At 47.6% G+C, this 23,122-nt stretch overlaps 3 protein-coding genes and 1 long non-coding RNA gene across 5 annotated transcripts; 1 reads left to right on the forward strand and 3 right to left on the reverse strand.

Moving 5' to 3' along the window:
* Positions 1 to 4,744: 4,744 nt before the first annotated feature.
* LOC111257392 lies at positions 4,745 to 8,211 on the reverse strand. The gene is made up of 2 exons (XR_002677839.1): positions 7,871 to 8,211; positions 4,745 to 4,990 (listed from the first exon to the last, which is right to left on the reverse strand). It is a non-coding gene; the product is annotated as an uncharacterized LOC111257392 (long non-coding RNA).
* Positions 8,212 to 8,389: 178 nt separating this feature from the next.
* Positions 8,390 to 13,085, reverse strand: LOC101777871 (T-complex protein 1 subunit beta). Of its 2 annotated transcripts, none has more exons than XM_004967809.2 (11): positions 12,955 to 13,085; positions 12,426 to 12,482; positions 11,873 to 11,938; positions 11,599 to 11,710; positions 11,275 to 11,403; positions 10,735 to 10,806; positions 10,308 to 10,423; positions 10,121 to 10,197; positions 9,418 to 9,903; positions 8,999 to 9,314; positions 8,390 to 8,911 (listed from the first exon to the last, which is right to left on the reverse strand). In XM_004967809.2, exons 2-11 carry the CDS (start codon positions 12,480 to 12,482, stop codon positions 8,765 to 8,767), a joined length of 1,578 nt encoding a protein of 525 aa, XP_004967866.1. In that variant the 5' UTR covers positions 12,955 to 13,085; the 3' UTR covers positions 8,390 to 8,764. The 2 variants fall into 2 exon arrangements, with proteins under 2 accessions (XP_004967866.1, XP_004967867.1); XM_004967810.3 differs by having other exon boundaries at positions 12,951 to 13,082.
* A 1,515-nt stretch (positions 13,086 to 14,600) lies between these two features.
* LOC101778808 (probable transcription factor At3g04930) lies at positions 14,601 to 16,725 on the forward strand. The gene has a single exon (XM_004967811.4). It carries the CDS (start codon positions 15,095 to 15,097, stop codon positions 16,313 to 16,315), a length of 1,221 nt encoding a protein of 406 aa, XP_004967868.1. The 5' UTR covers positions 14,601 to 15,094; the 3' UTR covers positions 16,316 to 16,725.
* Positions 16,726 to 17,157: 432 nt separating this feature from the next.
* Positions 17,158 to 18,201, reverse strand: LOC101779216 (heavy metal-associated isoprenylated plant protein 2). The gene is made up of 2 exons (XM_004967812.3): positions 18,029 to 18,201; positions 17,158 to 17,925 (listed from the first exon to the last, which is right to left on the reverse strand). The coding sequence occupies exons 1-2, from the start codon at positions 18,035 to 18,037 to the stop codon at positions 17,431 to 17,433; spliced, it is 504 nt and encodes a 167-aa protein (XP_004967869.1). The 5' UTR covers positions 18,038 to 18,201; the 3' UTR covers positions 17,158 to 17,430.
* Between the last annotated feature and the right edge of the window lie 4,921 nt (positions 18,202 to 23,122).

Below are 23,122 nucleotides of genomic sequence, written 5' to 3' on the forward strand. Positions count from 1 at the left end.
AAAGTCCGCCACGCGCGCGCATCTCGCCGTAATGCAGGTCCTTGTCCCTGTAGATGAAGTCCTCGAGTGCGCCGTTGGGCATGAAGTCGTAGACGAGGAACCTCTGCTTCCCTTCCTCGATGTCGTCGGTGGCGATGCAGCAGCCGCGGAGTGGCACCAGGTTCCGGTCCGGGTCCGAGTCCAGCATCTTCTTGACGGCGACCACGGACCCATCCGCCAGCACGCCGCGGTAGACGGCCCCGAACCCGCCGCAGCTGACGAGATTGCGCTCCGCGAAGCCATTGGTGGCCTTGGCGAGCTCTGCGAAGGTCAAGCCGGCCAGATCTACAGGTGCAAGCAGGTGGGGAGGCAGCACCTGCGGCAAATCGAGGAGCGATGACCCGGATCTGCAGGTGAGCGGAGATTCAAGCTGCCGCAGCTCCATTTCCCCGTCTCCGATCCATTTTTCCGCCACCGCTTTGTTCTTCAGTTGCATCGGTGGAGGATTTGGTGCAATCTCTGCTGTGAAACAGAGTGGGAAGCAGCCGATCTCTCCGCACCAAAGCGCGCTCGTCACAGCGGATCCACCAGCGCCGTCGTCGAGAGGAGACGATGCATACAACACACGTTTTACCGTTGGTTTCCTCTTGGAGCACGAGCGCTCGCCGTCGCCTCACGAGGCGACGAGGGCACCGTCTCCTCACCATACGAGGGTGTTTTGTGAAAAAGTGGCAGGACGCAGACGGCACTCGACAACCCGTTGTACGTGCCCTTATCCCTCCCGGCGTGTAGTGTCATGCAGAATTTTTTTAGAAGAGGGAGCGAGAAGAAAAAAAGATATCGTCATTTCGCGAAACAACCGCCTCATGAACTAAATTTTAGGATTACGAGATAACTCAACAACTATCGTACGAGTTGTTGTTACCATACAACTTATAATATTTTTTTTCATAGGTATAAATTAAGGAATTATATAGCTTTACCAGACAACTTATGAGACAACCCATTGTACAAGTTGTCTATTGAGTCGTCTCAAAATTATATGTCAATGCACGAGACCGTCTACTAAACGATACCAATGTACTTGCCCTAACGTCACCTGGTTAAACATAAATCTTATTATTTAAAAAACCCACAAATCTCATCGAAATCAAAAAAATTATATATTTGGAATTGCTACATTGTTAATTTGGATTAAGTGTATTTTGCTTCTACTATTTTTTTTTTCACTCAATCTTCACCCTCTAACAGGAACTTTGATAGGATTCAGCCGCCCCTCTCTTTCATGTCCAGTAAGATTGGACTTATTTGAGTTAGGTATTTGCAGAACTTAGAGCATCTCTAGTAGATTTGGTAAATTTGAGGACCTAAAAACACTTTTAAGTATACGAGAGAGAAAAATTTAGATACTCTAAAGTTGCCTTCTCCATCAGCATACCTAAAACCAGTTACCTATAATCCTTTCAAGGACTAATCTGCGAACAAAATCTTTTTTAGGGTCAATCTACAAATTTACTCATCTTCTTCACCTCTTCTTCTTCCCACCCCACGCTATCACTCTCCTCGCGTCGGCCCTCCACTGCTTCGCTTGTTCCGGCTTGCCGCTGCCCCTCTCGCGTTGGATCACCACTACCCTCCCGTGCTAGCCCGCAGCTGCTCTGATCCCCTCCTTGTGCGCCGCTCACCCGCCCTATGCAGACCGTGCTGCTTGCCCCGCCCCACTATGCTGCTATCCTTGGATCCGGGCTAGCGGAGGGGCGGCGACGGAGCTTGGCTACAGGCAGCCTCTAATCGAGCGGAGGACAGTGCACGGCAGCGAGCCTCCCACCTCAGGAGAGGCGCGAGGAGGACGGCCGCCAGAGCTCGAGGGCCAAATTAAGGGGCACAAAGGGTGAGGATGGGTGGTGGCAAGCTGGTCGGTGGGTCCGATCGTTGGACGATGGCCAACGACGAGGAAGACGGAGGCAGCACAAAGACGGAGGAGATGGCTCGGGCACAGATGTCTCCGACGGGGAGCAGTTGATCCCTCCAACGTGAAATAGCAATCCAAGAGAGAATATAGCAATCCAGGAGTTGGATTGGTATATTTGGGTAAAGGAGAGAGAAATTTAGGTTATAGCCTAAAATAGCAATCCATATAGGTAGTGTTTGGTTGGAGCCGACCCACTTCGACCCATGTTTGGTTGGAGAGGGTGGCGGTTCGGTCCAACCCAGTAGAGGAAAATTCCTTATAGATTTGGGCTCATCCGATCCCTCAAAAAAGAAGGAATCACCCCGACCCACTTAAACGACGTCCGCGGTCCGTTTCTCCTCGCACTCGCCCTCCCCGCGTCTGCCAGCTCGCCCAACGCCGCCGCCGCCCTCCACTGCCACCACCCTCCGCCCGCCCGACGCCGACGCCGCCCTCCGCCCTCCGCCGCAGCCCTCCATTGGCGCCGACGGGGAGGTGCGCGGGCTAGGGAGGAGGACCGCCAGCGCGGGGGCTCAATGGGGAAGGAGGACCGCCGGCGCGGGGGCTCGGTGGGGAAGGAGGATGGCTTGCGGGGAGGAAAGGAGGAAGAAGATGGAAGTGAGGGAAAAGAGAGAGAGAGAGAAAGGCTGACAGGTGGACCCCGCGGCTGACAGGTGGGGTACACAACTAACGGTGTTAAATAAATATCCATCCCAACCCCTCAACCCGCTCAACCAAACAAAAAACTGGGTCCAACCCATCCCTCCAATCAAATAAGAGATGGGTCGGCTCCAACCTAGAAAAGTGGGCTCCAACCCAACCCACGTGGTTCCAAAACCAAACACTACCGTGGATCATATGATAAAGCAGTTTTTTTTGCTGATTTTTAGGTACTGTGGCAGTTTACAGGGATAGCAACCGGAAATGCTCTTAGAAGTTTAGGATGAGGATTTGAAGCTTTTGATGCTTAAAGGAAGGCCACACGATGGTCGAAGTGGTTGCAATATACCCGTCGACAAAAAGATATTTTTGACAATTTCATCAACCTTAGGATGTGCCGGTCTCGGTACCAGGCCACGAGTCTCGCTAGTCTTTTGATCGCATAGTTTGCAAGGATCACTGTTGGCCTGTTGCAACCAAACAATCAGCCAAACTCGGAATAAACTACATGGCATATATGCTCCACTTTCGAAGTCCAAGTCGCTACAAGGGTGCTGCCGAAGTGTCGAGCGCTAGAAATTATCAAAGGATTCGGACACGTGCAGCTCTAGCCGATTGCACTGCCAGAGCGTTGATACTTTTCGCGCACGAGGAACATATGCCATGCCGCGAGCATACGCATCGATTCGAGATAACACACGGATATGCTAGTCTTGTATCTGATCGTAACATGTAACTATGTGAGGCGCATGTAAGGCTTAGGTGTCGCAGGCTCGAGTCAACAACAGCTGTTTTTTTTTTCAGAGCCGGTCAATATATAGCTACTTGTGACAGCGTCCTTTTATTTTTTTTTCTTTTGAAAAAGGGGGTTAAAGTTGCCAAACGGCCAAACCGTAAAGGAGTGGCAGATCAGCGTTGAAGGGCATTCTCTTTTCGTCTGCTGTTTTGCAGCCGCCTAATTTGAATATATGTGCAATTGTAGTTTGTCTCTTAATAACCCAAGATTGATTGGTGAGCAGCAAAAATAAAGACACACGTACTCCCTCCGTCCCAAAATACTGTTCGTTTTAACTTTTCTAGATATAACTTTTGCTATTTATCTAACATAATATATATATATATATATATATATATATATATATATATATGCATAGCAAAACTTATGTAGGTAGAAAAGTCAAAAGAATAATAATTTAGAACAGAGGGAGTACTTCTTATGTGAGCTAGACTCACCAAATCAGCACAAAGGATGCAATTGTGCAAGCACTGGGTTCCACCTCGCCACAAGGTGGTCAATTACTACTAAAATTGTGCCTAATTTGTTGGGAACTATAAATTAATGCAACTTAGCAAATGACCACAGACACGATATCATTTCTGACCTTTTCCATTTTTAGCAAAACATAAAGGTTATCATTTTCAACTAATTTCATAATCAGTTTTTTATCGCTTTTGTTTTTGCTCATGTCATGAATATATATAGGAAAATCGTAACATGACATGTTTCGTCTTGCTTCCATATTGTAAATATGGTTTCTGATCCTTTTGATCCCATCATCCACTTACAAGTGAATTGTGGACCATGGACAAAATAGGAGAGATATACCAGCCCATGATTAAAGAGACACACACTGGCCAGCCATGTTAGTTGTTAGATATACACTGGCCAACTCTGGCCAAGCGCGGCAACGGCCGTGCCAAGTTTCTAGTAAATACTGAACACAATGCAAGTCAAATCACATGTTTTCAGACTATATACATGAGTTTGGCTGTTGGAGTGCCGGCTCAGGGTTTAGGCTACCATTTAACTTATTTAAACGGGGTTAGATTCATCAAGAGTTCAAGACATCAACATATGCAAACTTATGCATTATCTCTTTTATTGATTGTATATTTTCCATGCACCTATAATTGAGAAAATTCTAAACCAACCAAACAGTTTTCCAAAAGAAAAATCTACAAAGGAATTCCAAAACCTCTTGTGTTCCGGGGAAAATAAAAGAGAGCAAAGGTGACATTAAGTAGTCACACAGATAAAGAACATTATAGAATTTTAGTCTTCAAAGACAATGGAATGTTCCTTGTTCCTAAAGCTTTTATTCGATATCTCTCATGAGTCATGACAGTGCATGATCAACAAAATATGAATCACGATTGACAACCTCTGACTAGCGTTACACTGTACCTTTCTTGAGATTAAGCGAGGGGTGAAAATCTTATTTTTACCCCTCTGTCCTCAATTGTATGAACAGCTATTGCATATATGCTACAATTTGAAGAGGTACTTTGCAAAGCAGACAGCAATTAGACCCAGGACAGAATGAAAATAGCAGTTTCATCCTATTGCAGCAAAAGCAAACCTGGAAACTAGTGTGCAGAGAGGAATCTCACGAGCTCCTCCTGAAAAAAAGTAGAACCATCAGATGTTTGCCGTATTACCCGAATGAGCCACTAGTTAGCATAACAGCTGGCAACATGCTCATAAATGACAACCAACAATAGATCGTAGCAAGATCAAAGTGGCACTAAACTGTGACAACAGCTAGAAAACACGTCTACAGACAGAACGGCAGATTGTCCATAAATAGATAGCTCCAAGAATTCTCAATAATCTGGGATACTTTCAACAGCACTTGCGGATGATATAGTAGATACTGTATCCTGGAAATTCACTAACTTGTCGGCCTACAAGGCTACAATCCGAATTTCATGGCATTGGCAACTAACTATCTCGAATATGAAAACTTAACGCGGCATGGTTGGCCCCAATGCCCCATCAGAGCTGCTACAAGCCTTGCAATGCATTGTCCCAGAGGAAAATCCAGAGCATGCTTATACACGGGCAAGTTGGTCCTGCACTCCTGCATTAGCAGAGTAGTAGTCCCTAAGATAGTGTTGGTCCTGTTTTGCTGTTAAGTTTCTAGTTTCTTGGGAGCTAGGGCAGGGCCTGGAGTCCTGGACCTGTGCTCCTGACGAAGTATTCGGAGTCTGTACGTGGGTGTCAGCTATTTACCACCTATCAGCTGGCAACAGAGGCATTGGACAGTCGGCCCCTTCCACTCAGACCACCACCGTGACAGCATGTTACAAACCGCAGAGAATGCGTTCCTGGGACGGGCCTATTGTGATTCAAGGGTATTCAAATGAATATCCATTATTTTGATAAAATTTTTTGCATATGTATTACATAATATGTATATGTATTCAAAAACTAAAAAAACAACAACATAGCCTTTCAGTCCCAAGCAAGTTGGGTATAGAGTTGAAACCTAACAAAAACTACAAATCAGGGTTCGAGCATATGAATAGTTGTTTTCCAAGCACTCCTACCCAGAGCTAAATTTTTGGTATATTCCATCCCTTCAATTCTCCTTTTATTGCATCTTTCCATGTCAATTTTGGTCTTCCTCTACCTCTCTTCACATTACTATCACACCTTAGGATTCCACTACGTAACGGTGCCTCCGGAGGTCTTTGTTGGACATGTCCAAACCATCTTAGCTGGTGTTGGATAAGCTTTTCTTCAATTGGTGCTACCCCTAACCTATCACGTATATTCTCATTCCGGACTTGATCCCTTCTCGTATGAACACAAATCCAACGCAACATACGCATTTCCGCAATACTTATCTGCTGGACATGTCGTCTTTTTGTAGGCCAACATTCTGCACCATACAACACTGCAGGTCTAATCGCCGTCCTATAAAACTTGCTTTTTAGCTTGAATGGTACCCTCTTGTTATATAAAATACCTGATGCTTGGCGCCACTTCATCCACCCCGCTTTGATTCTACGACTAACATCCTCATCAATATCTCCATCTCGTTATAGCATTAATCCCAAAATCAAAATGTATCCTTCCTAGACACTACTTGTCTTTCCAAACTGACATCTCCCTCCTCATGTGTAGTAGTGCCAAAGTCACATCTCATATATTCAGTTTTAGTTCTGCTGAGTCTAAAACCTTTTGACTCTAGGGTCTCCCGCCACAACTCCAGTTTCCTATTTACTCCAGCTCGAGTTTCATCAACTAGCACTACATCATCCGCGAAGAGCATACACCAAGGCATATCCCCTTGAATGTCCCTTGTTACCTCATCTATCACCAAGGCAAATAGATAAGGGCTCAAAGCAGACTCTTGATGTAGTCCTCTTCTAATCAAAAAGTCATCTGTGTCGCCATCACTTGTTCGGACTCTAGTTACAACATTGTTGTACATGTCCTTAATAAGTTCAATGTACTTCGTTGGGACTTTATGTTTGTCCAAAGCCCACCACATAACATTCCTTGGTATTTTGTCATGCTCCTTCTCCAAGTCAATGAAAACCATGTGTAGGTCCTTCTTTTTCTCTCTATACCGCTCCAGAACTTGTCTTATTAAGAAAATAGCTTCCATGGTTGACCTTCCAGGCATGAAACCAAATTGGTTCATAGAGACCATGTTATCCTTCTCAAACGATGTTCGATAACTCTCTCCCATAGCTTCATAGTATGGCTCATCAACTTAATTCCTCGGTAATTAGTACAACTTTGAATATCTCCCTTATTCTTGTATATTGGTACCAGTATACTTCTCCTCTCTTTCGGCATCTTGTTCGACAAAAAAATATGGTTGAACAACTTGGTTAGCCATACTATGACTATATCCCCGAGACATCTCCACACCTTAATTGGGATACCATCCGGACCCATCACCTTCCAATCTCTCCTCCTCAAAAACTAAAAAATAGCACCACAAAATAGGCTTTCCAATCTCTCCTCTTATTCAGCGGCAAAGAAGAGATAACCGGAGCCAGAGATTTTTACTTCATCTATAAATGAGTCTATAACCTAAGCTTTTTCTACCGCTGTCAAAATCCTAGGCCCGCTCCTGCACTCCAACTCAAAAAATCGCAACCTTATGTAAAATTTCAAATGTCAAACCTGAAATTTGGATCGTGCAACCCAAATTAATTAAAACCCTTGAGCCATGAATGTTGCCGTGTTAGCGTCCCTAGGCACCTAAATAATCGCAGACAAAGGCTTCACCGCTTCAGGCGTTCAGTGCAAGGTTGGCTGCTCAGCCCAGAGGGGCTTGTTCAGACATTTCGTCGAACAGCTTATGGGCGGGACAGCTACGAAGCCTCCTTAGCAGCAAAATTAGCATGCATTTTACTTTTCGAAAACTACGAACTGCAATCGCATAGAGGCAATCATCTCCACAGCCTATGAATGGGCTTGCTATCTTTCCCTTTGCATAGAGAAGGAATGGGTAGGCGGAATCTGAACTAAACCTCTACCTGTGTCGATCCAGTCATCCAGTGATTGACTATGCTGGAACGCGCGGTTAACTCCACCTTCGCGCCGCGCCCGTGGACGACTGCCGGCCACAGTTGAGCTCTCGCCGCGTGGGTGGTGCCGCCTCCACCGACCTGGCCCCCCACAACGCCGAGCAGCCTGAGGCCTGTGCCAATAGGCCGGCCGGCCGTCCCCGTCACTCGCCTTTGCCTGCGGGCTGCGGCTGCTCCGGTTCCTTCAGATAGAATCATAGAAGAACGGCTGTCTATGGCTCAACACTTTTCACTGAAATTTTGAAGAAATTAGTACTGTTGACCCCACTAACAAAAAAACGAGTTTCAGCTGGATTGCATCCAAACGGAGGCTAGAACTGAAGAGCAGCATAGGCGTCTTGCCACTTGGACTTGGCTGCTGCGAAAACCTGAAGATTTCTAAGTGATAGCTGCTCATTACTTCCTCCTGCCAGGATCTGAACTGGTTGGCCGTGACTCCCAAAATCAACGTACGATGGTCGAAACTCGAAAGCCACCAAAATGTAAAGCTGTATAGATAATGAATATCCGACTTCTGGTAACAAAAATAACCATAGAAGGTCGACAGGCACTTGCCATTCCACATTAACACCAGGAGCAGCAGCCACGTCTCCAGTCACCAATACAAGCACAATGCGACATTAGCTACCAAGGGAATACATCACTAGGGGATTTGAAAACAAAAGGCCTAGATACTAGATAGAAGACTGTTGTAGGTTGTAACATTCGCATTGTCGCACAAAAAACAGTTCCCAGTTGCCACCCCAAACGTAATAAAATCAGACACCCGTGAACCATCATAGTAACCCCCTGCAACTGGGGAAAACACGCACACCCTAATTCAAAGATACGCGTGCGGGCGAATCACATCCTGTCCTCTCTTCTGCGCGGGGCACAGGTTATGATCTCGTCGACCCTGAGGATCATCTCCGCCGCCTCTGTCGCGGACAGAAGGATGGCCTGCTTCACCTTGAACGACTCTTGAATTCCCAGTTTCTGCATGTCCCCAACCTGAGTTTACATATAACACGGTTAGTTTCAGAGACAGTATATAAATTTAAATGAGCGAATAATACTTTTCTGTCTCAGTGAACTTACGGTGCCCGTGATGACATCAATTCCAGCAGTGCAGTTCTCCTTGTGGTGCTCAGCTCGGAGCTGAGAGATCATCTCGGCACTATCCAAACCAGCATTGTCAGCTATGGTTGTTGGGATGGCTTGCAGGGCACGAGAGAAAGCATCGATAGCATGAGATTTCTTCCCAGGGGTCTTCCTTGCAAGCTCATCGACTTCTTTGGCCATCACCATTTCAGGCCATCCACCCCCAAACAAGACGCGGGTGTCGTTTACTGTCTGTGACAGCACGCATAGGGCATCATGCAAGGACCTCTCAGCCTCATCAAGCACATGCTCACTGCAGACAATAAGGGCATACATATTCAACGTGCAAGCAATCAGAAATGCATAAATACAAGAAAGTATTCTTACTTGATCAGAAGTTACAGAAATAGAAATACCTTGCTCCCCTCAGGACGATGGTGCAGGCCTGCCCCATCTCAACCCCAGAGAAATGAATTAGCCTATCCTCACCAATCATAATCTCTTCAATAACCTTGCAGTGCCCAAGCTTAACAGACTCCGGATTATCAAAAGTTGATGCAATCTCACCACCAGTGACGAGAGCTAGCCGTTCAATGCCCTCAAAGTCAGCATGCTCAATTGCGAGTATGCCAGCATCAGCAAAGAGTTCTTCAGGGAAGTTATAGATTAATTGCCTGTTGACAAAACAGTTGATCCCATGACCAATGATCTTCTGCACCTTCTCTCTCATTTTCTGCTTTTCAGCAGCTTCAATATCTGCAACCTTAGACATCGAATCCACCCGGACACGTGCCCCATAGATCTTAACTTTGTCTGTGTCCATTGCAGTGTTTGCAACCAAAATTTTGGCATTCTCAATTCGCTTCGGCTGCCCAATGCCAATTTTCTTGTCAAGAATGAACCTAGAAACAGAAATCAGCTAGTGAGATAGAAGCAGCTACGTTCCTTTTTTGTGTCTGGTAAACTATTCAGTACTTGCAGAGCAGTGTGCAATGTTAATCATTGAACTACTTAGAAGATACAACTAAGTAATAGAAGAAGACAGTAACAGCCATTGAATTGTAGTGATAAGCATGAAGAGAAGAACAAAATAACAACATTGTTTCATAATAAACATACCCTTCATCCAAAAAGGAGTCCTTAAGAGATCCTCCAGGTTTCTTCAGAATTTGAATGGCTTCCAAGTTGGTGCTACCCTGTCACAATTTACACACATATCGATGAATATCCTAAGAATTTTATTGTGACAACATGACTGGATAGCATCATCCTAGGAATAATAGAATTTCAACATTATTTTGGATACCTTAAGCCTTAGGACAGCATCAACTGCAAGTTCAGCAAAATACTCCTTGTCCTGGGAAAGGATTTTTGAACTAAGGGTAGTCATAGCAATATTCATGAGATCAGCTCTGAACTTATCTGTAGCACAAAAAGAGGTTATAGTAAGATCAATGTGGCCAATGGCATATACGAGAGGCAACATTACATGAATGAGGAAAAGACACTAAACTACATTTCAATGATGATATATCTATGTATTGCAGCCTAAAGTTGTGTGTAGTTCAGCAAGTGAAAAGTTACATGCAAAAAGGGTAAAATGACTTTTTATGTTAAGAAAAAAAATACTTGATGTGCACCCAAAAAAATGTTACACTGAACATGAAGATAGTCTTGATACAGCAATGCAATTTCAAATGCAGTATAAAACCACAAGTGAGAAAACAGTTCACCTGTATTTTCTTTGTTGTCAATTGTCCTTTGCAGCAAAGCATTTCTAGCACACTCAGCAGCCATTCTGAAACCTGATGTATAGGGAAGAAGCAATAATTAGAGATGTGTAACCTCAATAATACCTGCATTGCAGATAATCTTCCAGAATATAGACATCATATAAACCAGGAAAACGAAATGCAGTTAGAATGAAGGCACAGAAATGTGAACAATGAAGTCCATCACGATAGAATGAAGGCACAGAAATGTAAACAATGAAGCCCATCGCTTACTTGGGAAATCATAATTTCAAAAGTAATGTAAACTGAGTGAACTGCACCTCATATTTCAAATCTGATATTTACCCATAGAATCCATTTTCACTCCTTATATTATATGTCTATAAATGATTTGATATTCACTATGGCTCAACTGATGGCAGGATGTGAAAGCTGTACTAGTAACAAAGCTTGTTGATTTAGTAATGGAATGTCAAACGAACCACGTTTAATCAAAACATTTGCTCCAAGACATGTTATCCCTCTAGCAATGATAATTACCTGCGATAATAGTCATGGGATGAATTTTCATGTTAACCAACTTCTCAGACTCCCTCAACAGCTCTCCAGCCAAAACAACGACAGAAGTAGTTCCATCACCAACTTCATCGTCTTGAACTTTTGATATGTCTGACACTCATTAAGGAATAGCTCTTTTTTGCATCAGAAAGTAGTACAACAGACAGATCAAATGGCATAAGGAGTAGATATGAAGAATAATAGCTTGATAGCTTGCTAGATCAGGAGAAATTATAGAACTTCAACAGTGATTTACTATCACGATTGCAAGACTATCATTGAGGAGCATATCAATTGAAAGGATACCAACAAGGACCTTTGCAGCAGGATTGTCAATGTGAAGCGACTTCAATATGGTAGCCCCATCATTAGTAACAGTAACACTCCTGCCTCTGCCAGTTGATTGCAGGATCTTATCCTGGATATAAAAAGGATAACTTGTCAACATTAGGGTAAACGAGACTATACCTCTAAAAAGTGAATGACTGCCATCATTCATCTTTGTTCAAAGTTTCTCTGTTAACACATTTGCACCAGAAATGTAATTCGCAGGTATAAGATTTGGAACTTTGAAGCATACCATTCCCTTTGGTCCCAGTGTGGTCTTCACCAAATCCGCAATCGCCATGGCTCCAATAAAAGAAGCCTACAAGGATATGACGTTACAGAGTGGGCACACAAGAGAACTATTAAGCATAAGGGCATAGAACTCAAATTGACATTTTTTGTACTATGAACCATGACCAAACACCTGAAGTTCTTGGCAGGTTTTAGTCACAGAGAGTGCAAGTCAGATTAGTTCATTCCACTGCTGTCTAATATGCCAGCACACCATATGCAATTAGTATTAGTGATTTAACTGGTTTAGCTGCACATGAGACACTCACATCTACAGAACTGATAACTTGTCCTATATTCACGTCGCGAAATCTCGAAACTAACTGAACAAGCTGAAAAATTACTGAAGCACTTGTGCAACCGCACAACTTAACAGATCCAAAAAGAAACACCAGGCATTCGATTTGGTGCTTCCCGCAAACTACCACTACTCAGAAGGGGAGAGCACCACAAAACGAAACAAACATAACCCGGCATAGTAACTGAGCGGATCAGAGAGCGGAGTGAACACTCACCATCCGGGCGCGCTCGCCCTTCTCCTCGACGGCGTCATCCTTCAGCACCCTCTCCATCTGCACAGACACGAGCACAAGCTGAAGTGAGTGGGGCCGGGGAGCGGAGGAACAGCAGGGGTCGCTGGGCAGCAGTGTCGGCGACGGCTCGATCCAGACCCGTCGACTCGGGCTTCGGCGAGCGCCGTCCCGGCGGCCGTGCTCGAGCGGACGGACGAGGCGCGGAGGGGAGGGCTGCGGAGGGCTTGGCGACGGCCCAGACGCGCGGAGGGGAGGGGATGCGGAGGGCCTGGCGACGGGGCTCCTGGCGGCGCGACTGGAGTCGGGGCGGTGGAATCCGAACCCTAGAAGCGATATTTATCCGGTGGCAAAGGGCGGGTAGTTTCATATCAACTTGAAAGCACATCGAGCGAACACATGGCTCCAGCACCAGTGGCGGCGCTAGCAGGGTCGCATCACAGGGGAAGAAGGCAGGCACCGAGACCAGTGGCCTAGAAGGGTCGGATCACAGGGGAAGAAGGCGAGTACCTACCAGATGGAGCGTGAGTGGGCGCAGATCCGGAGCGGCGGCGGCTGAAGCCGGCGGCGACGCTGGGAGTCGGGGGAGAGGGCAAGGGTTTCTCTTTCCCTCGCTCCGTCGCAGCTTCGAGCCTTCGAGATGTGAGGGAGGCGACAGGCGAGCGACTGGGGGCCTCCTATATGCTCACGTTCGGGTTCTTCAGCCCGCGCGGCCCATACAAGCCCACCAACAGAGAGGGCCAGGCTGCTTTGTTTCCCAGATTTATGGATTCCGATATATGAATTTGAGCCCATGTGATTGCGATCTTCTAGGGCCCATGTGATTGTGTTCGCAGTGCCGATTTTGGGCCGGCGCGTGATGGATGGTCGGAGAAACCAGAAACGAAAACAAGCTGGCGGAAAGTTTATTTCTCCATTTATTTTCATTATTTCGTCACGAAATATTATCTTCATCATTCTCTAAAAAAATATTAATTCAGCCATTGCGCATAGTTTTTTTCTGATCTTAAAGAAACATCTGAAATTTGATTTTCCTGTGTTTACGTGATAATATATTTTTTAGAAACAAGCTAGGAGCGGTGGCATTCAATTGAAAAAAAGAAGAAGAAAGCTTACAATAAGTCACCGCCACAAGCTGCTAAGAGTCGGCTGGTGTGAACCAAATTAAAAAATATGGATCACATAGTGGATGCAAACATACAGTGGGTAAAGAGAAGGCTCTCAAACTACACGGATATTCCACGTATCCCAAATTCCCAACTCGAACATATTGTTGATGCTGAGTTTGCGGACACCTGATCGGCTGCTCGTTTCACGGAACCCAATATAACAAATTGCTATAGCATTCCAACCCTCAAGAGCAGCTCAAAATAACCTCATGCCCTCTTTTTAGCCTTCCTAGTCCTCGGATTAGAGAACTCAACCATATTTTGCTCTAATCAACTCTCACCTTGCGTGCGGTGCCTCTGTGCCTCTTTGAGTCTGTGACTACGGCTCCATCTGACGCATCCGTGTAGCGCTGCTGTTTCACGAAGTGTATCAAGGAACCATTTGCTAATCCTGGGTGAAAATGAATTGAGAATGACGGTGGAGCTCGTAGTTTTGGCTCCTCCAGCTCCTCTGTGCTACGGTCCGACGGAAGCACCAAAAATGTTGTCATCATTCTTAGACATCCACCACTATCCTCCCTAGCTATGCTAAGGGGGTGTTTGGATCCTCGGGCTAAATTTTAGTCACTATCATATCGAATGTTTGACACTAATTAGGAGTATTAAATATAGGCTCATTACAAAACCAATTTCACAACCCCTAGGCTAAATCGCGAGATGAATCTATTAAACCTAATTAGTCCATGATTTGACAATATGGTGCTACAGTAAACATTCGCTAATGATGGATTAATTAGGCTTAATAGATTCGTCTCGCGATTTAGCCTAGAGGTTCTGCAATTAGTTTTGTAATTAGCTCATGTTTAGTCCTCTTAATTAGCATCCGAATATTCGATGTGACACGGACTAAACTTTAGCTTCAGGATCCAAACACCCTAAAGCTTCGAGCGATTCCCCTCTCTCGCAAGGAAGAAAAGACCATGTGACATGAACGCACCACAATCAAGAGTTATACTTTGATGTATAGTTTTTGAATTCAAAGTTGGTGCATGGGGATTACATTTCTTTTTATGCTAAGATATATCCTTGTTTATCGATATCTTTTTCCTAAGCCTGTTGAGGTCGAGGGAACCAAAGATCGGAAATTAAAAGGAGCCAAATATGTCCAAGAATCAATCGCATTCATCAGTCAGTCGCACCACTATCCTTTACCTTCAAGATGGATGCGATTCTGTCGTCCAATTATTAGACACTTACATGTGGGACCGCCGCTTCCCGGGCCCACCATGCGTGCACGCAATTTATCCACCGCAACCACATCAGTCGACGGCACACCCTCGGACGCCGCCTCTGCACGACGGCACCTGTCTCCGGGCTCTATAAGTGCATGACGAGTGGCCCCCACAAACGTAGCGAACCCACCTACCAGTGAAATAGGAGTGAGCCAAAACCTCAGCCCGGCGGCAGCCGGACCCAGTCCTATCCGGCAACCGATTCCAACCAAACCCCTCCCCATCCAATCCCGACCCCGAACCCAACCCAGGCATGGCCGACGACCACCACCCCCTCGCCGCCGCGGCCTCCTCCTCCGCCGGCGACGACGACGAGGGTACGGACACCGACGCGTCCAACTCCGACCTCGCCAACCACCGGGACCCTCCGCCCCTCACCGACGCGACCTCGGCCCCGCCTACCCCTCCCGCCGCCGCCGCCTCCGCCCCCGAGCCCACCGGCGCGGTTCCGCCGCCGCCGCCGCCTCAGCCGCAGAGCGCGGGCGCCGCAGAGGACTCTCGGCGGCTGTTCCAGCGGCTGTGGACGGACGAGGAGGAGCTCCTCATCCTGCGCGGCTTCCTGGACTTCACGGCGCGCCGGGGCACCACGTTCGCGTCGCACCAGTACGACACGGGCCCCTTCTACGAGGAGATCCGCCGCCGCCTCTCCTTCGACTTCACCAAGAGCCAGCTCATCGAGAAGCTGCGCCGCCTCAAGAAGAAGTACCGCGTCTGCGCGGCGCGTGTGGCGGCGCAGGGCGCCGCGTTCGCGTTCCGGAGCGCGCACGAGGGCGCCATCTACGACGTCGCGCGCCACATCTGGCGCCCCGCGTTCAAGCGCGGGGAAGGCGCCGCCGCGGGCGACGCCTCCGACGAGGACGACATCAACCCCGCCGCGGCAGCCGCGGCGGCGGCATTGCCTAATGCGACGGAGGATGGCGGTGGCGGGAGCGCGTCCGCGCCCACGCCGAGGGGCAGGGGAGGCCGGCGCGTGCGGAGGAGGACGGCGCAGGAGCTGGAGGCGCCCGCATTGCCTGCCACGTCCGCGCTGGTGTTAAACGACGTGGTTCAGGAGCCGCTTGCTGTCCCTGTCGAGAATTTAACGCCGGCATTTGCACCGCCGAATCCGGTGCAAGCACCAATTGTCTCACCAATGGCGGCGACACCTTCGCCCATGACAGCTACTGCCGGTGGCGCTGCTGAAGAGGTTGTCCGGACCATCCTCTCGCCATTGCTGAGGGAGTTCATCAGCTCTGTCGCTGTTGCTGGCCAGGCTGGACTCGGATTGGGGTTGGGCATGGGATTTGGCGGCATTGGTGGCTTCGACATTCTTGGTCTTGGTTTTGGGGCTGCCGGCCCGAACCCTGCAATGCCCGGTGATGAGAAATGGAGGCAGCAGCAGATTCTGGAGCTTGAGGTTTATCTGAAGAGGATTGAGCTTGTCCGGGAGCAGGTGACCGCTGCTCTACAAGAGCTCAGGTCATCAGAAGGTTGATTGGCTATCTTCTGTTCTCCATAGTTGTTCTTGCCAGAGCCTCGTAGATTACCTTATTTTCTCAGGAACAGAGAGTGTTTATCGAAGATACAGAATTGCACGTTATATAAAAATATTCTAATTGTACTTAATTTTAAGTTAGGTGCTTGTAGTCGTCATAAGATTAGAGGCACGAAACATTGATTTGTAGATGGAACGATGATGAATTATTTACCTGCTACCCACATCATTGTCAGACATGTTTACTCCCACACTTGATAGAATGTAGTGAATAGTTTCCATGATAAGTTGCTAATCTCGTTATCTTTGAATTGGGAAGTTTGTGTTCCTTTTTATCATTTTCATATTGTGTAGTCCTGATAAGTTGGTACTGTCACAATGGTACACTATTGAGCGAGCAGTTAGCATAATTGTGATGTTCACCTCATTGATGTTGCTATCTGCTTTGGTGGTTGGTGTTTTTATTTTGCTTGAAGTGCACCTGCAACAGTGTGATGTTTTGGGATATTGTTGTTGGTGTTTGTTGTTTATTCGCTTCTATTCTTCCTTGGTGACCTTTGGTATTCACCGTTCTAGTGTTCTCATTAACTCGTCTAAAAAGTACATCTTACCTCGTTTCTTTTTCTAAAACTCACATTTGATTGGTAACGTTTTGGTTGATTTTGGTCCTGGTTTATTTGAACGACCTGATAATGTTTCTGCTTCCGGTTTACAATATTGGTGAGCGTTGGGTAAGATGGTGAAACTCAATTGTTTTCTTGTAAAACATTTGGGAACTCTTTCATTCGAGTCAGTCGCAAGACTGGTGCGATTCACTGTCCTACACCACAATTATGAGCTCATTGGGTTGGCGGTTAGCCAGACTCCACACTCCAGAGTCTTTACTTCTTCAAAGAGGAAATTGTCTAACACATTATTTTACATGTACACAACAAAGGCACAAGCAACAATGCATAATAGTTGACCTAATCACCCACAGAGTCTCAGGTGACATGTGCATAGTAAAAAGGAAACCAAAAGCAGTGAAAACGCACAAGAAGGTACATGGTGAAATTCATTGACGTGGATGGTGCCTTCTGATTTCTGACCTCCTCCTCCCGGCGACCTCTCTCTTCCTAGCAGCCAAAGGGCCCGGGCCAGCTGCCGCAGCCGCGCCCGCGCCCGCACCCGCAGTAGGGGTAGCCGGGCGTGTAGCAGAAGCCCGTGCTCGGGCTGCAGCGGCTGCAGGAGCAGGAGCACCCCTCGAGCCACGCCTTGCAGCGGCTCTCGCACCCCTCCTTGCACGCCTTCTCGCACTTGTCCTTGCACTCCTTGCAGCAGGACAGCTTGTCGCACCTCTCCTTGCAGAGCTTCTCGCACACCTCCTTGCAGGTGTCCTTCTTCGGCTCCGGCGGCTTGGGCTTGTCGTCGGCCACGCTGACGATGGTCGCGGCGAAGCACTTCTTCTTGAGCCTCTGCGCGATGCGCACCGGGTCGGCGGTGCCGACCACCGTCAGCGTGCACTTGTCGGCGTCGATGTCCATCGACTTGATACCCTGGAGCGTCGCGACCACCGACAGGATGTCGCTCATGCAGGCGTTGCCGACGAGGTCGGCCTTGATCACTATCTTCTGCAAGGATTAATGGACACCACAGCACAACACCCGTCAGAACAAATGGTTCGTGATCAGAGATTCAGAATCAATATGGGGGGAAACAAGAATGGTCAGAAACCTTCGACATTGTGAGATGATGCAGACTTTGCGTGTCAGGAGAAGGGTACTCTGTTGCAGGAAACTGAATGTTGTGCAGGATCCCTGCCCAATTCTCAGCTCTTCATATAAAGGTGCCGTGGCCAGTGGCCACCCTCGAAGTCAACTCGGCAACGGCAAGGCAGCGACTGCCGGTGTCCCATTGGCTGGGACCTCGGTCCTAGGAACAGACAGATGTCACTGACTTAGCTCACCGGGATTGGCCTGTTTTGGCTGGTGGTGAACATGTTAGTTAGGGACTAGGGTGGGGGGATTTTGATTAAGGGATGAGGATTATATATTGCATCACCAAACCAGGTTGTTGGTCTGTCTTGATCGTGGAAATACCGGCCCGCAAATTTGTTTTAAGAGTAAAATGGCCCATCAACTTGCAAGCGAGTGTTAAATAGGTCCACAAACTTTGAAAGTGCATTTTTTTTTCATACCCCTCCACATGGTCAGCTGGCGATGACATGCCATGCTGACTGTGTATTTCTTCTCTCGTCCCTTCCTCCCTCGGTCTTACACATTTTATCAAGCAGGTTGTGATCACTGGTGGCGTGCTCACACCGCGCCCAGTGCCGGCGGCCAAGGTGGGCGACCTGGCTGGCGAGAGGCCTCGGGTTGAGTCGCATCGCGAGGCCCACCTCAAACCACACGGCTGCCCTTCCATCGGCGCGCCACCCTACCCCTGCCGTAGTGCATCGTTGCTGCCGCCGGCTTTCATGCGCCGGTAAAACTACGAGCTCACCTGCAACGGCAGCGGCGAAAATAATGATGGGCTCCCGCCGAGGAATCGGGCGCCCATGGCGGCGGGGCTCTTGGAGTGCGGTGGCCATCAGGGGGCTTGGTGGTGCCCGTCCGCACCGCAGGACGACGTACAGAGTAGAACAGTCTGTTGCGGCGTGATGTCCACCAGCGGCAAATTGTATTCCGTCGCGGCTCTACCGCAGGGAACGGAGATCGACGACACGCTTGTCCGACTCAAGGTACGTACTCAATCTTTGATTCTAGCAATCAATTTGGCAATTTGGTTGATTCGTTTGTTCTGCCGACTGCAGACACGCGCGGGACTCCAGGATGCATGGCTCCGGCGTGCATGCACGGTGCTGGCCGCCGTGGAGCACGCCCTCGAGCGCGCCTGCTGCCGCACCGCTGAGCTGGAGAAGAGGGTCCGTCAGCTGATGACCAGGCATGGCTGGATGTCGCGGGAGCCATGGGGTCGTCGTTGCAGGGCTCCTTCCACCCTTACATTGGCCCCGCCAACACCCACCAGCTCGGCTGCCGCTATGGGGTTCGCAACCAGCTGCCATGGCCGCCGGCACTGTGCGCAGTGTGAGCACGCCGCCAGTGATCACAACCTGCTTGCATAAAATGTGTAAGACCTAGGGAGGGAGGGATGAGAGAAGAAATACCCACTCAGCATGCCACGTCATCGCTAGCTGCCCACGTGGAGAGTTATGGATCTACGGTGAACGATTTAAAACCTAAAAATGCACTTTCAGGATTCGTGGACCTAAGTGACACCCCCTTCCGAGTAGTTAATGAACCTCCGACTCTTGTTTTAATTTAGCCTGAATTCGGCCTTACACCCGATCGAGCAGACGTTTTCAGTAATCAGGAGTTGGGCATGCACACATGATTGTTTCTGCTCACTAATTAAAGTACGTGATCAGGATGCATGATGACAACACCGTCCCCAGCAGAATACTTGGGAACAGTTTGGAGGTGGAGCAATATCTTTGTTTTGCTCACTTTTTTGTCTCGGTTTGATGTGAACGTCGACTAGATGGACTTGTTTACACGGACGGTCGGGTTCACAAGCAATATAATCGTATCAAGTAATAAAGCTTTGATTCATGTACGGAGTATGGGAGTTTAATTTTCTCCATGGAGGAGACCAGTTGACGTAGTACAAGGAGAGGTGGATGCGTCTTTCTTTGTAACGGCCAAAAAAACTATGGTTTCGAGAATTGCACTCTGATTGGATTTTTTTAACCACAAAAAAAACTAGTATGATTTATTTGTGATGCACCGTGGTTTCAAAAACTAGATATGGATTATACAAACAATCAAAAAGTATTTGGAATCTAGAAAAGCTATAGAAAAACAGTATATCGAGACAGGCCCTTAGTGTTTGCATGTGAAATGTGGCAAAAGTGATCACACATGGTAATCTTGTCGGTCAGCTGTAGCGAAGTTAATTAAGATCTCCAATGTGACTCTATGCTGAGGACAACCACCGCAGAAATACTTGGTTGATTCCTGCCCCACGCACATTTCTGATAAAGGGACTCTCCTTGAGATGTGCCTTCATCGTAAAAATAGGTCTCAAACATTCCAACGCAGTCAATCCGACGAAGACCAATGATGAAAATCTTTAGCAAACAAAATTTGCAGAAGACGTATATAACCATACGAAGAACTGCATTTTTTTTTTCCTAAGGATGTTAACAGCTACATCTATTTTTCTTAAGGACGTGAACATCTGCTTTAAGTGGTTAATTTCCTTGCAGAGATCCTCTTATTCCTTTTGTGGCTCTGGATCCTTGGTTCGCTGGAACTATCGCTCATCGTATCGACGCTGCCACCTGCCAGGAACACCTTGAGTCCTCGACTCTTCAGCAAGAGCGCGACGAGTAATGGGTCCATGCTCCCGGGTCCCAACCACGACGTCAGCGTGCAGCTCGCGCGCGGTGTCAGCATGATATAACATGCCAAATGGGTAGGATTAAGAATTGGTGTTTGACGTCACGATATTACGAATTACGAAGAGGATATGATTAGCCTCTCTCTTCTTTTTTCAGGAGCTTTACTATAGCGCGGAATGATTGAGGACGTATTTGATGCAACTCTCAGCAGCTTTGGCTCCTCCTGACGCCCACATGGCATGTTACTGTAGAAGTGTAGAAGCACTGTTCATCGGAGCCGGTATCCTCTCCTTGGGGCTCCTAACACGCTACGGTGCCCGGTGTCAGGTGGAGCCGGAGCCCCAAGGAGCCCGACTAAACTGGCCCTAAATCTTGAAATGACACGATCTTATTGGGTTACTGAATGGTTGACATATAGATCCGTAACTACATTCACGGTTAGCTAACTTCTATGTAAAAGACATCCACTGACGTGTGGAACTCATCACCCATGGGCCCATGCGTCAGTGGCACAAGTCCCTCTATAGTTACTACAGAAAAACTATTTCAGACTCGCCAACATAGAGCGAGGTAGGGTGTCGGTAGTAGCAATATCCCATTATTCTTGTTCATGATCGGTTGATAGCAACAAGAACTAATGTAGCTCATCAAAGTCTGTTTATGAAAATCTTCATTATAGCTTCCTAGGAACTATGGAAGATGCTCAACGTGGTGGTGTTTGAAAGAGCCAGACCAAGCATCAGGGTCTGCCCGAGAAATTTAGACAGCAAGTCCTTCTACAAGTGTTACGCTTTAGAGATGATCGTAAGCTACTATTATTTAATGGTTAGACTCTATTTTTGTAATACCCCTACACTCTCCTCTCCCCACCCCCTCTTCTATGTAAGTATGTTCTGTACTGTGTGTCCATTCCCTTAATTTATAAAATCAAAGTGTCGAAGTGTCAGTTTGCCTTAAAAAAATATCCCATTATTCCCGCCTTAAAAAATATCCCATTATTCCCTCCTAAACTTGCGCTCATTTTGAAGGACTGAGTCTAAAAAAGACTAAAAATTTTTTAGCCTAAAATCAATTCATGACCCATCCAATAACCCCATCAACCTATAAAAATTGGACTCAAGTTGGGCCAAACATCTGTGTTTTACGTGTAACAAATATTTCATTTTATTATCTCAAGTCAGGCTTGAGCCGGGCCTATTTTTCTCTCTCTCCAAAACTGCTCCACAAGCCTGTCCAACCCCGTCCAACTTCCTATCTATCTTGTGGAAGATGCGTAAGAGCTTCATTTATAAGTCCATCAAGACCCATCGGTTCCTATCTTCTGCACTTATTCTTCCCATTGCCTCCGCCACGACTTCTTCTTCTCCGTGCGCTGCGCCCGACGTCTTCCACCACCGCCCCCTTTGTCGCTACCCCGGCAGGCGGCTGCCGCGCCACCCGCCCACCAACCACCACGTCGCCTGCCCACCATTTTCTGCTACCACAACTTCTTCTTCCTTGCATCCAACAGCTTCTCCTAACCTGTCGCCTCCCCCACCGCCCCAACTACCGCCGCCGCCCTTTCTGAATTTGGCGTTCCTCTTGCCCCCTCCACCGGCACTGCCTACCGGGTGTCCTTCCCTGCCCAGCCGGCGGCACTCCCGCGCCACCTCGTCCTCCGCCACCAGTCGTACCGCCGCCTCCTGACCTTCTCCTCTAAGGCTGGCAGCCATTGGACCCCCGCCCCCTAGAAACCTAAAACCCTAAATCTCTACCGCCTCGACCACCACCCACAACTGGCGGCGACCTTGCCGCCAAGCCGCTCCCGCCCACTTCCCACCCCTCCGTTCCCAAGGCGGGCCGTGCGGGGTCGACAAGAGCGAAGCGCGGCGGCGGGTGGAGGAGGAAGACAAAACGGATTGGACAGCCATGAGTGTGTGCATGAATCTTAACGTACTTGTGATAACTAGTCTTCCCATCTTTTGGAAGAGGGATAGGATTTCCACATCCAACTAGCCTTATTTATTTCAGACTTTTTGGAAGGGCATACTTGGGTTGGGCTAGGATGGACGGGGCCAAAAATGCTCATGTCTACCTGACTACCTCCTTTTGTCCTCGCTATTCTTCCAAGAAGATCTCTCTGCATAGGGATGGTCCTGTACTCAGCTCTACATATTGGAATTAATTGGATATCTTATCATATCCTCATGACTATGAAGAAGAGGCAGGCTTAGCCAAGAGCTAACCAGATTTGCTAAATAATGATAAAGGTTGTCATTTACCTACTATAGACTTCAATGCGATGCATGTTTAGTCCCACATCTTGATAGAACGTGGTGTATAGTTGCCATGATAAGTTGGTGACCTCTTTACCTTTGAGTTGGGAGTTTATGCTGGGAATAACGAATGAAACTAATACACAATTAATCCCTCATATTGTGACCAAC

This window comes from Setaria italica, chromosome V (genome assembly GCF_000263155.2).
Source record: "Setaria italica strain Yugu1 chromosome V, Setaria_italica_v2.0, whole genome shotgun sequence".
NCBI lineage: Eukaryota > Viridiplantae > Streptophyta > Magnoliopsida > Poales > Poaceae > Setaria > Setaria italica.